This window comes from Mirounga leonina, unplaced genomic scaffold, assembly GCF_011800145.1.
Source record: "Mirounga leonina isolate KUSES-001 unplaced genomic scaffold, KU_Mleo_1.0 Mir_114, whole genome shotgun sequence".
Lineage (NCBI taxonomy): Eukaryota > Metazoa > Chordata > Mammalia > Carnivora > Phocidae > Mirounga > Mirounga leonina.
The window spans coordinates 8101379-8115154 of record NW_023270265.1 but is presented as its reverse complement, the minus strand read 5'-3'; the positions used below and the strand labels follow the sequence as shown (position 1 = coordinate 8115154).

Sequence of the window (13776 nt, the reverse complement as noted above, 5' to 3'; positions counted from 1 at the left end):
TTGTAAGTTGGAAAGCCAGTGAGAAGGTGTACAATGAGTTGATAAAGGTAAGCATCAAGGAGGAGGTACAGATAACAGAAAATAAAATGGCAGAAGTCATACTGGTAAAAAATATTGAACTTCCCTTCACATACCTAAGAATAGGAAGTTAATATTAAATACATTAAAAATATTCATTACAAATATAATAATAACAGCAACAATAGCAATAATAATAATAAAAATAGTAAGAATGAAATAATCTTTAACAGGTCTTTCAGATGTTTACTTGCATCATTCTTGAAACTCCATAGGAGCTCAACAGCAGTTTGCATTGCCTTCTTTCAACGGCGTTTTGAGAGCAAAATTTTCTTTGCTTTCATGAAGAAAAGCCTTTGAAGGATCAAAGTGTTTGATACCAAGAACTTTATTCAATTCCTCCTGTAGTTTTGTCTCACTTTGTTTTCTTTTAGCAAGCTGAGAGCGGAGTTTTGACACCTCCGATTTGAGTTGGCTATTTTCATCTTTCAGTTTCACAACATGCTTGATTTTTTGCTTTAGATTTTGATGACCCACTAATTTAGCATACGAATCTCTTAGTTTATTTAATTGTTCCTGAGCTGCACCATGTTCATTCAACAAAGCCTGTTTCTCTGCTTCAAATGCATCCAGTTGTAGCTGAAAAGGTTTCGTTTTATTATATAGTTCTTCATAAAGGAGACGCCACTTATTCATTTCCTCAGTTAACTCTGCCACTGTGTTTTCTTTTCCAGCTTTTCTTGCTTCTTCCTCTTCCAGTTGTTTCTTGAACTCTTCACCTTGTTGCTTGAGTTGGTTCTGCAAATCAGTTATTGTTTTAAGAGAAGAGACTGTGATTTCTTTAATTTCTGCTTCTTTAAGTGCTGACTTGGTCTGCAGATCTAGAAGCATCCTTACGTATTCTTGATTTGAGGTCTCAGTTGCCAATATCTGATAATGAATGTCCTCTGCACTTTTCTCGCCCTCGGCCACTTTTTCCTGAAGTGATGAGTTCTCCAGCTTAAGATCTTCTATCTCACTAGCTGTTAATGCTTTATAACTTTCAAATTGAGCAGTAACATCTCCAAGGTTTTGCACTATACTATCATACTTCTCCTGTAAAAGCAGGGTGGCCTGACTGTGAGCAGCATTAGTTTTTTCCAGTTCAGCTTCTTTCCCTCTCAGCTTCTCTTCTAGGAGTTTTAGTTCTTCAGCTCAAGATTTTGTTTCCTCTTCCAACTGCCTAACTAGCCTTTCAGCTTGTTCCTCCTTTTGCTGTAATTTATCTAGCTCATCCAGTACTTGCTTTAATTCTTCCTCAAAGAGATTTCTCTCTTTCATCATTTCCTCTTGAAAAGAACATAGCTTCTGTTGAAGACTGGAGGACAGTTCCTTCTCTTGTTGCAGAAGTCAGTCTGTAATTCTTTTTGTTGTAGTTTTTCACGTTCCTGTTTTTCAAGAGTAAGTTTCTCCTTTAAGTTTTGCATTTCGGAATTTAGAGTTTCATCCAGTACTCTATCCCTGTTGACAAGGTCTTCTTTTTCTTTTTCGAGCAGCTGACACTTAGCATTCAGGTCTTCTACTTGTTTAGAAAGTAAAACAACATTTTCCTCAAGAGACTGCTTAAGGCTTACAACTTCATGATTCTTTTCTTTCAAATATTCTTCTAACTGGGCAATATCTAGCTTGTATTTTTCCACTTGATCTGATGCACAACTAATTTCTTCGATGTATTCTAAGAGTTTGTCTGTTTCGGATTTTTCATCAATCTTTTCCTTCTCTATCGAAACAAGTTTCCCCTCAAGTTGTGCTATTTTCCCCTGAGACTCCTCAAGATTCTTCTGAGTGACCTGCAGCTTCACCTCCATGCCTTCCTGTTTAGCCATCATACTCCTCATCCTTGTTTCTCTTTTGTTTCTAAGTTTCATTAACTCAAGGCTTAGAATTCTCATAGTCTTCTGGTTACTATCTTCAGAAAACTTTGATTTTAGTAGCTCATTAGTCCTGGTTAACTCAATAAGCTGTTTTTCTAGTGAAGCATTACTTGCAGAGAGAGATGTTTCTCCCTGACTGTGGCATTTAGCTTGGCCTCCATTTTCTCCAACTCAGCTTCCAGATCCTGGATCTGCTTGTCCTGAGCACCACGTTCCTGCAGAAGAACACGAATCTCTTTTTCTAATATCTTCAAATCTTTATCATTCTTTTGAGATTCCTTCTTTAATCCCAAAGTCTTAACTTTTCTTGCTGAAGCAGGCAGGGTAGTATCTTTGTCAACATTAAGATTTTGTTGAGATTCTTTTTGTTTTTTATATCTTTGTGATTTCTGAAAGGATACTGGTCCTTTCAATACTTCTGGCGTTTTAACATCATAAGCACCTGGAGACGGTGCACAACCGGAAGGGTCATTGAATTGTTTCAGGGGCGCCTTAGGAAAAGACATGTTGACGACCAGCTCCACAAACTGAAGGTCACTATCTCTCCTCCGCAACTTCCTGCAGCTTATTACAGCCTACTCACTCTTCAAGCCTCAACATTTTAACTTCTCTGTTTGCTGGCCTGCCCTGAAGATCTTGAACTTACCAGTGCCCCACAATCTCATGAGCCAATTACTTAGAATAAATTTCTCTCTCTCTCTCTCTTTCTCTCTCTGGAGAACACTGACTAATACAGTTCCCTACCTCCCTACCTCATACCACATAAAATAATTATCTCAAATGGATCAAATACATACAAATGAGAGGTAAAACTATAAAACCATTAGAAGAAAACAGATGAAATCTTAAAATGGTGTTTTTTGTGTAATGTGTATTTTACCATAATAATAATAAAAAAAAGAGTAGCATTCGGAAGACTCAAACTAAATAGTTCAATTGAAAAACATATTTGAAAATGGGACAACTATACATACTTTTTCCTTTATTCCATCCTGCTTCATGGCATCTCTCCCCTGCCATCCATAGGTTGGAGTGCTCTGTCAAAGGCGTATCTATTTTAGTGATCTCTGCCACAGTTTTCTCCCTTCCTTTCAAATGCCTGGCTTGGATATAGAATGACAGAAACACATTATTCAACATTCAACTACTGGAAATGTCTACCTGAGTTTCACCACTGATTTAAACAGCTCAGAGTTTGTCTCTGACAATAATCATATCAAATGGTTCTTTCAGGAAAATATTCTATCTTTTGGGGTATGGAACATAGAAAAGAATGTAAATATACAAGGCTAAAATTACAAAACTTAGGCCTGAAAAATGTAGAAACATATGAGGCAGGAGGAACCAAGATCCGCAAAGTGCAAAGAATGCTATTCAGTGGTGTTTGCATTTGAGAGATTTACTGGCAGTAATATGGAAAAACGGAGAAAAATTAAAAGGGTATCACAATGAGAGATGAGGCTAGAGGGATTTAGGAAGGGGATCTCTATTGTATGGAGACTTTAAAGTCTTTTCTAATCCTATATAAGTATTATAATATTATATATTTATATTACATATAACTATATTAATTATTTGATTGATATCAGTGTATTTATATAATTTAAAGTATATTACATTGTCTGATAGTGGGGCAGAAAAAGGATGGTTAGAGCATTATTGAAAGATGAATCAGAGGGGTGCCTGGGTGGCTCAGTTGATTAAGCAACTGCCTTCAGCTCAGGTCATGATCCTGGAGTCCTGGGATCGAGTCCCGCATCGGGCTCCCTGCTCAGCGAGGAGCCTGCTTCTCCCTCTTACCCTCCCCCCTCTCATGTACTCTCTCTCATTCTCGCTCTCTCAAATAAATAAATAAATCTTTAAAAAAAAAAGATGAATCAGAAATAGGTACATGTAACAGTTGTCACTTATTTATATATATCTATCTATATCTATGTCTGTATCTACTTCATGTATTTGCTTATTTGTTAATTTTTCTGTCTCCATTTGTTATCTGTCTCCTCTACTAGAGTATATGTTTCATGAATTTGATGCCTTTGTTTGTCTTATTGAAGGTTGGATTCCCATGTTAGGTGTGAGTTATGTGCTCAATAAGCATATAATCAATGAAATAAAGAATTGATGAATATGCACAGTTGATGGAATAAATGATTTTATGTTAATCAGTAATTTTCAAATTACTTCCTGTTATTAAGTAGTTTGAAATATCAGGAAACCTTCTAAAGAAATTAGAAAACTAAGAGACAATTAGGTTCTTGCTAGAAACACTAGCCAACATTTCTGTGGATAAAGACGGAGAAAATATCATGTTCAAATAATTATGGCATAACATGCACATTCCTCAAATATAAGATTTAGAAAAGGAAGGTATCTTTTTTGGTATCCCAAAACAATAATCTTCTGAAAACTTAATGGTAAAAATGGGGATTACTATGGATCAGGGTTTAAGAGCTGGGCTGCAAGACAATCCTCGAGATATGCAAATAAATATGAGACCAGTGAAAAAGAATTTAATGCTATCCAAAGTATTAAGAGAACAGAAAGGAGCTATACAAATATCTCAGGAGTAAAACACGTACAAGGCAAGTAGGCATGAAATTAATAATTATTTTTAAATGCTAACATATTGAATTCATTTTAAAACCTGGCTTTAATAAGAAAAATAGGCAAGAGCATTTTGCACAATTAGATAGTAATGGAGAATTTATAAAATATCTACTAATAAAATGTAGCAAAGTGAATGTTTTTTTAAATGAGCATTAAAAACCATTAGGTTTAGATAAAGTTATTCTAATATGATGAGGAAATTATCTAATTTGACAAAAAGAATTTATTTTGAAATGGCAAAATAAGGTAGAACAAGGAATGCAATTAGGAAAAGTACAGGCAGTTTAGTTCTTTCATCAAATATATTAGGCTATTCTGCAAATTATTTCTATTCACATTACTAGAATAAAGATTTTAAAATAAACTGACATATTAAAGTGGCAAAAAAAAAATATTGATCACCATACAGTGACTAGAATTTATGAGTTACATTTCTAAGAGATCAATTGTCCTGTCCCACTAATTAGGTCCTCTTACTCCTGTTTCAGTCCTCTTTCTATGGTACTATATACAACTTCCATTTATCAATTGATAGTGCCCTCCCATGTCATGGAGATGCTTCTAGGATGTTCTGGCTTTATAAGTAAGAACATACTCCGTCTTCACAGCAGCCATGTAAATTGTTTTATTTTTTTTTTAAAGTCTTCTGTTCAAAACCTTATGAAAATTCCTCTAAATAAAATTTTAACTCCCAATTATGACTTATTTCAATCTACCTTTCCAGTATCATCTAATATTATCCCTTCCTTATCCTTCCCCCGCAACACACACCCCCAACAAAATTCAATCAGTTTGGGCATCTTCTTGCTGTTCTTGAAAAATACTAGTCATGTTCCTTAGAATGCTCAAGGTTGCTACTCCTTCTGCTTGATGTACCCTTCTCTCAGATATTTGCAATGGCCATTCAATTCAGTTACATCCCTGATCAAAAGTCATTTCTTCAGAGAGACTTTCTCTGGCCAAACCATCCAAAACAGCACACTAACCTACTGTGCTTTATTTTTTTTGTAACAATTGTCACTGTATCTATATCTACTTCATTTTTTGTTTGTTAATTTTTTCTGTCTCCATTTATTTGTCTCTTCTACTAGAGTGTATGTTTCATGAAGTTGATGTCTTTGTTTGTCTTGTTTAAGGTTGGATTCCCATGTTTGGTGTGAGGTATATGCTCAATAAGCATACATTGAATGAAATAAATAAAGATTTGATGAAGATGCACAGTTGAAGGCCCCCCTTGGTGTGGTTCAAAGAATGATAAAAGCCTCTATAAGAAAAAGCACCCTCCCACACACACCCTGATATCTTAGACATTTCACTTCTAGTGTCATCCTTGCATCCAAGATACAAAAATACCGTATTTATGCTTTTTCTTATGCTTTATGCCTCTATAATATTTTCTTTTCACACTGTGATGGAGGCTTTTATGGGAAGGATCAGAAGAGATGGTATAAATGGCCTGGCTATTAGGTTTGAGGGGGAAAGCACATAGCAATTGTGAATGGTAGAAAGGAAGAAGAAATATGGAAGCAGTGACTTCTAAAAAGTGATGTCATTGGCCACTTCCAGACTATGAGTTTCTTAATATTGACTGGATTCAGGGAAAGTGAAGCATGGAAAACTCTTTGAATAATGGCTTTGAATTGAAACTTCAAGCCCAAGAGGTGGAAATGTCCATGATGAATATGAGACATAATAAAGGCCAGCTGGAGGTACAAACTTTATTCATAGCTAGACTTACACCTCAAACCTGTTTTGCTCTTTCTGTTGTGTTGAGGTGGACCAAATATAATCATCTTGGACACTTTCATCTCTTGGGCCCGAAGTCTCAACTAAAAGCCATTACCCAAGGAGTTGTCCATGCTTTACTTTCCCTGAACCATATTGTGCCCCTTAGTTCTTCATCCTGAAGTATACCTTCAAAGAACAAGACCATCTCAATTTAGAGAAGAAAAGACTGCACCCCATAGTTTTACTGAGTGTACTTAGGCTATTCTCACTAAAAACTATATTCCAAAGATTTCCAATAACAAATTAATGAAAACCTTGAAAGAGAAAGATTGGCAGATATAAAGAAGACTGGTAGAAATCACTACAAATGCATAAAATTAATTTTAAATAATTTATGTTGATTTGCCTTTCCTGATCATTTACAATGTTAGACATCTTTTTTGCTTATTTGCCATTTAAGTATCTTCTTTGGTGCAGTGTCTATTGATGTCTTTTCACCAATTTTTGAGTAGAATTCTTGTTTGATTATGGCTGAGTTTTGAGAATTTTTAAAACATATTCCAGATACCAGTACTTTACCAGATATATGGTTTGCAAATTTTTTTTTCACATTCCACATCTATTTTTGCTTCTTCATAACAGGGTCTTTCACAGAGAAACAGTTTTAATTTTGACAAAGTCTATTTGCCAGTTTCTCTTTTATGGATTGTACTTTTGGTTTCATGTATATGGATGCTTTGCCTAGCCCTAGATCCTGAGCTTTTTCTTTTATGTTTATTTCTAACAATTTTATAGTTTTCATGTTTTACATTTAAGTTTAGTGTCTGTCAGTAATTTGGGGAAGTTTCTGGCTGTTCTTACTTCATATGTTTCTCTTATTCTGGTCTCTCTTTTCCTTCTGATATTCCAGTTAGGTATATGTTACACTTTTCATATTGTTCCAGTCTTAGGATGTTTAGTTTTTTTTCATTCATTTTTTTCTTTTTGCAGTTCAGTTTGGAAAATGTTTATTATGATTCAAGCTCAATGATTTTTTTTCCCTCAGCTATGTCAAGTTTACTGAAGAACCCATCAAAAGCTTTCTTCATTTCTATTACACTGTGTGTGACTTCTAGGATTTCTTTTTAAATCTTTCCCCAAATTTTCACATCTCTGCTTACATTACCACTCTGTCCTTGCATACTGTCTACTTTTCCCATTGAAATCTTTAACAAAAAATCATAGTTATTTTAATTCACCCATCTGATAAGGTCAATATCTGTTTCATGTTGAATCTGATTTTGATGATTGCTTTGCCTCTGCAGACTGATTTTTCTTGCCTCTAGACATATCTTATGTTGTTTTTTTTTTTCTGAAATTCAAACATGATGGATCAGATATTAAGAACTGAGATATATAGGCATAGAGTATAAATATTTGTGTTAATCTGAACAGGCTGTGTTTAGTGTGGATAGTAGAAGTCAAATGATTCAAATTCCTCTAGCTTTAGGGTTTTTAGGGGGTGGGGAATCTCCTCTTAGCCTTGGACTTTCTTAAATACCTACCATTAAAAAGAAATAGTATCTTGCAACTCTTTTAACCATAATCCACTGGTATTATATTGGAGTCCTCTCGGTGGTAGTAAGGTGTGGGGGTATGGGGAACATTCTGTGATATTTCTATTAAATATCGGTCTTTTTATGGGTCTGTGTCTCCAGTGGCTTTCACTCACATGTCTCCAATGGTATATCTTCTTCTCCACCCCCCTAATTATTTCCCTATATTCCCCCAAATCTATTTTCTTGAATCTTTGACCTCTGATGACTACGATATTTTTCTCCCCTAGATGAGGAAGGAAGGCTGGAAGAGTCACAAGGAAAAGGATATCATTTTTCCAGCTGGAATAAGGCTCTGAAAAAAAGCGTGGAGTTTAGGCCATTTTTTCAAAGATGATTCTGAATATATTTCACAATGATTATGCTTCCATCCCCCTGCCAAAGATACCAGAACAGTTTTCCCAGATCTTCACCATGAACGCCTGGCAGAGTACCAGAAGGTACAGGCAACAAAAGTGTGGGAGCCTGCCTATGACTGCAGCCCCCTGGAGTTGCTCACTCTCAATCTATCAAAATTATCATTTGCATTCCTACCAGTTAATGGCTCCATTAGCATCTGCTCTAGGTAAGCAGATCTCAACTATGTCTCTCTGGATGAGTTTGTCTTTCCATATTTCAGATTGGCCGTTAGCCCTGTGACCTCAATTCTCTGACAGGCCCAGGAAAAGTTGATTTTCAGTTTGTCAAGCTTTTCCTTGTTGTAAAGATGGGGGTGATAATGACTATGCCCTTTATATGTGGGTGTTGAAACTGGAAGTCTATTCTCATTGCTTTAAAAAAAAATAATGTCTAAACTTGTATGTGATTAGTAATATTAGTGCAGAATATTTAAAGAATATGTAAAGATTACAGTGATGAATTGGCCATCCATAATCACAATGTGATATTTCTAGGTAGTCTCTCAGTAAATGAAAGACAAAAAATGACATTTCTAAGTATACAACAGATTTAAAAACACAAATAATATAATTTTTCTAAGAAACACAGACATAACCCTATATTTGACCCAAAACAATACATTACAGCTGACCCTTAAACACCACAGATTTAAACTGTGCAGGTCCACTTATATATGGATTTTTTAAAATAAACATAGTATAGTACTATAAATGCATTTTCTCCTCCTTATGATTTTCTTATTAATATTTTCTTTTCTCTATCTTACTTGACTGTAAGAATATAGCATAAAATACATTTGATATACAAAATGTGTTAATATACAAAATGTGTTAATTGACTTTACATTATCAGTAAGGCTTCTGGTCAACAGTAGGCTATTAGTAGTTTAGTTTTTGGAGAGTCAATTATAAATGAATTTTCAACTGCACTAGGAGGTCAGTGCCCCTCACCCTCATATTAGGATGATAACCATTTTAACAGGAGGGAGATGACATCTCATTGTGGTTTGGATTTGCATCTCCTTGATGATTAGTGAGGTTGAGAACATTTTCATGTACCTGTTGGTCATCTGTATGTCTTCTTTGGAAAAATGTCTATTTAGTTCCTCTGCCTACTTTTTAATTTGGTGGTATTAGAAGATGGAGGAAGGACAGCAAAATACCCTCTACACTGAGAAGTAACTTTGAGACTGAAAAAAAAAAGCAAGCTACTCCATACCATTTATACAGAGTTTTATTCAAGATAACTTACTGACATGGGAGATCAAGCAGAAGACTATCCATGGCAGCTATATAGTTGTTCTCCACAAAGTCTGGACTTTAATCCACAGATTTTATAGAGTGAGGGGATCATTGTGGTGAGGTCAAAGAGTAGCTATCTAAAGTGGCGCCATCTGTGTGCCAGAGGGAAGCTCAGAACAAACCATCCTGCCTCCTGGTGAGGGCTTACATTAACCTTCAAGGGCCCCTCAACACATAACCTCAAGGGATGTCATTGCACAGACAAAACAAAATTGAAGGCCAAAGATGTAGTCAGTATTTTGAAAGATTTTATTTATTTATTTGAGAGAGAGAGAATGAGAGACAGAGAGCATGAGAGGGAGGAGGGTCAGAGGGAGAAGCAGACTCCCCGCCGAGCAGGGAGCCCGATGCGGGACTTGATCCCGGGACTCCAGGATCATGACCTGAGCTGAAGGCAGTTGCTTAACCAACTGAGCCACCCAGGCGCCCAAGATGTAGTCAGTATTGTCAGCATTCCTACAAGTGGGTTGTATGCTTGCTGTTGACTTGAATGAGTACTTTATATACTTTGGATATTGCCATTTATCAGATACATAATTTGAAAATATTTTCTAGCATTCTGTAAGTTGCCTTTTCATTTCATTGATTGTTTCTTTTGCTATGCAAAAGCTATTGAGTTGATACAGTCCTATTGTTTTTGTTTTTTGTTTTTACTTTTGTTGCCTATGCTTTTGGTATCATATCCAGAAAGTTGTTGCCAAGATGAATGTCAAGCTTTCTCCCTAGGTTTTCTTCCAGAAGTTTTAGGGCTTCAGGTCTTATGTGTAAGTATTTAATCTATTTCAAGTTAATTTTTGTGTGTTGTAAGATAGGTGGTCCACTTTAGTTTTCTGCATGTGGTTATCCAGTTTTCCCAAAACTATCTATTAAGAGACTACCCTTTCCCCACTGAGTATCCTTGACTCCCTTGTCAAATATTAGTTGACCATATATGTGAGGGTTTACTTCTGAGTGGCAAATTCTGTTTCATTGGTCTGTGTGTCTATGTTTTATGTCAGTGCTGTACTGTTTTGCTTATTATAGCTTTTTACTATAGTTTGAAATGAGGAAATGTCATGTCTCCAGCTGTGTTCATTTTTCTCAGGATTGCATTGGCTATTATGAATAATACTGCTATGAACATTTGTGTACAAGTTTTTGGTGCACATGTTTTCATTTCTCAGGCTTTTTGTTTCAGTGTGTTGCTAAAATTTCATAAGTGGACTCTAAAACTCTCCCAGAGCTGTTTTTGTTGATGGATAGCTATTTAATCATTGATCTTGGTGGGGGACATGGAGCTTGTGTTCTCTTATGTTGCCACTTTGGTCTTCTCCCATCCTCAAATCTTGTGAGTCTCTCTTTGTCAAACTCCACTCTTCGACCTGTACTACTCCTGTGTTCTTGCCTGAAAGGTGCTCAAGTAAAATATATAACCATGGTGAGTGGACTCTAAATTCACGAGGAGGGTCCTTAATATCGCTGGGGAATTTGATCATAACTTCTTAGTTGATTCAGTAACAATATTCAACTATTTTGTACTTTTTTCTTTCTCCTCAATTTCCATATCTCTCTGGCATAGTCACTCATAGCTAAAGAACATGCCTTCTGTTAGGAAAATGTAAACAATCAGAAGATAATTTTCACAGGCACCCAAGACCACATCCACCCATCAGCATATGTACCCATATATTTATAATTCCTTCTTGTTTCTCATGTCCAATGAAATACTTGTACTCTAATTTTATTCTCTCTTTTCTCCAAGAATTTTGAGACTATCTCCTACAAAAATCAGCTTTCCCACACTATTGAATCATTGACTCTGGTATTCACATCAGCTGATGCATGATACTAAATATAATGCTTTTAAAATGTACTCTCCTGATGCCTTAACAAAAAATTTCTTTCCTAAATATAAAGCAAACAAAAATGTGACATTATATTTTGATCAATAGTTGGTGAGAAGGAAATTTTGAAAGTATTATTTAAAGGGATAGTAAAATTCCTACATAGTGAAAGGAAATTGAACTACACAGACACTATTTAAGGCTGTTGCCTTAATATGATCCTATTTTTATCCACCAGTTCAGTGTTGCCTCAGAACATGTATTACAATAATAATAGAAAACGAACTGTATTTTTATTATGGGTATAAGTCCAATTAGAAAACCCAAAACACTGCTTCCCAAATAACAAGAAACTTACCATTTCTACTAATATTTCCCCAAGAGTTCACCATCTAATTCAACTTTTTTTCTTCTTTAATTAAATTTTCTTTTCTTCCATTGTCTAAGGATTTCTAATCTCAACAATAGTTAGTGGCTAAAGTCTTTCCTTAGACATAGTATAACAGAAAGAATAGAGAAATGCAAAACTACTAGGTTAGAGTTCAAATATTTACAATTTTTAATGCCAGTAAATAAATATCTGTTCAATTCCTACATGAAACAAAGCCTCAATTGATTAGATTTTCTTGGCAAGTCCATTCCTTTGTGTATCATTTAATCCGTATCCAGTATTAATCACTAATAGATAACTGTATCTATAAAGAATACAACTTTCTCCTATGAGCAGCAATCACCATTCAGAGATTTTTAAGGATTTAAAAAAATTGGTATAACAAATCCTATTAAAAGGTAAGAATTAATCAGTTTCCTTTATAATTCCCTTATGCAAATTATAAAGCTTTTTTTTTTTCTTTCCAGCTTAATGGGTACTGACCATTAGAATTCCAAATATATGACACTTATTTAAATATAACTTATTGTTAGACAGGACATCTAGCAAACCACAGTGAGGAATTGAATAGATAAAAAATGAAATCTAAGAGAAGAGAATATCTGGCATCAAAAATGGCTCAGTAGGACACAAATAAGTAAAACATGGGGATGAAATGAATTGGAACTGAATCTATTTGCATTAGGGATTGAACATGATGTGCTCAGTAGGAAAGTTTGAAACACTTCACTGAACAATAGAAAAATAAGTTGAATATTTTAGCAATGTTTCACTATTTCCCAAATGAGCTTTTGTTGTACATCCCATTTCAGCCATTTTCTTTCCGAAAGTGATGATTCTTAATATGTCTTTTTAAAAAAAATTACGTTTTGCCCTTAAATGCAGTCAAAAGTTTCAGTACAAATAAAATTTGTCTAGGAGCAGTCACTTTCTTTTGATGGTTTGTAAGGATTTTTGGTTGATGTGGTATTGCTGGTTTTGATTTGACCTAGTTTTAGCTTCTCCTGCTCTTATAACATCTATTCTCTTCAAGGTGCTTTCAAATGAGGGATTTGTAATGTGGAACAAGTTCATGATCCTTGAAGAAGACCTGTGTCCTGCAACTTATTGAACTTAATTAACTGCACGATAAGAAAGCACTGCTTTTCATCATTTGTTTGTATGTCTTGTTTGTTTCAGCCAATAGTCTGTATACATTTCCATCTGTATTAGTTTGCAAGGCTGCCCTAACAAAATACCACAGACAAGGTGGCTTACACAACAGAAATGTATTTCCTCACAAGTCCAAGATCAAGTTGTAGGCAGTGTTGGTTTCTCCTGAGGCCTGTCTTCTTGCCTTGCAGATGTCCTCCTCACTATGTCCTCACATAGCTTTTTCTCTCTGGGTATGCATCCCTGGTGCCTCTTTTTGTGCATCCAAATATCATTTTCTTATAAAGATACCAGTCAGATTGGATTAGGTCATTCATAAGACCTCGTTTACCCTTAATTACCTCTTTAAAGGCCCATCTCCAAAAACAGTCACATTCTGAGGTATCGGGGTTAAGGTTCTAAAATATGAATTGTGGGAGGACACAGTTTAGCCCATAACATCCTCTAGAATGAATCCATCACACCATGTAAATTTTCAAATGAGAGTATACAGAAATTATCCTCAAAAGTAATTGAGACCGCTATTTACATTATTTGATAAGTTTCTGCATGAGACCCAGTATAAGTGGATTCCAGTACTTTATGGTTATGACTACATACTCAAAATTTGACATTAAAAAAATCAGAAATAGGGCGCCTGGGTGGCTCAGTTGGTTAAGCAACTGCCTTCAGCTCAGGTCATGATCCTGGAGTCCCGGGATCGAGTCCCGCATCGGGCTCCCTGCTCGGCGGGGAGTCTGCTTCTCCCTCTGACCCTCCCCCCTCTCGTGTGCTCTCTCTCTCTCATTCTCTCTCTCAAATAAATAAATAAAATCTTTTAAAAAAATCAGAAATAGTTTCTTGGCAAAT

At 35.5% G+C, this 13776-nt stretch overlaps 1 protein-coding gene across 1 annotated transcript; it reads right to left on the bottom strand.

Annotated features, from left to right (window-relative positions):
* Positions 1 to 229: 229 nt before the first annotated feature.
* On the bottom strand, positions 230 to 2437 carry LOC118020459 (hyaluronan mediated motility receptor-like). Its single transcript, XM_035020289.1, is given in 3 exon segments — positions 230 to 1406; positions 1409 to 2059; positions 2062 to 2437. Coding segments are annotated over 3 exon segments (2136 nt in total). The 3' UTR covers positions 230 to 297.
* Positions 2438 to 13776: the final 11339 nt, after the last annotated feature.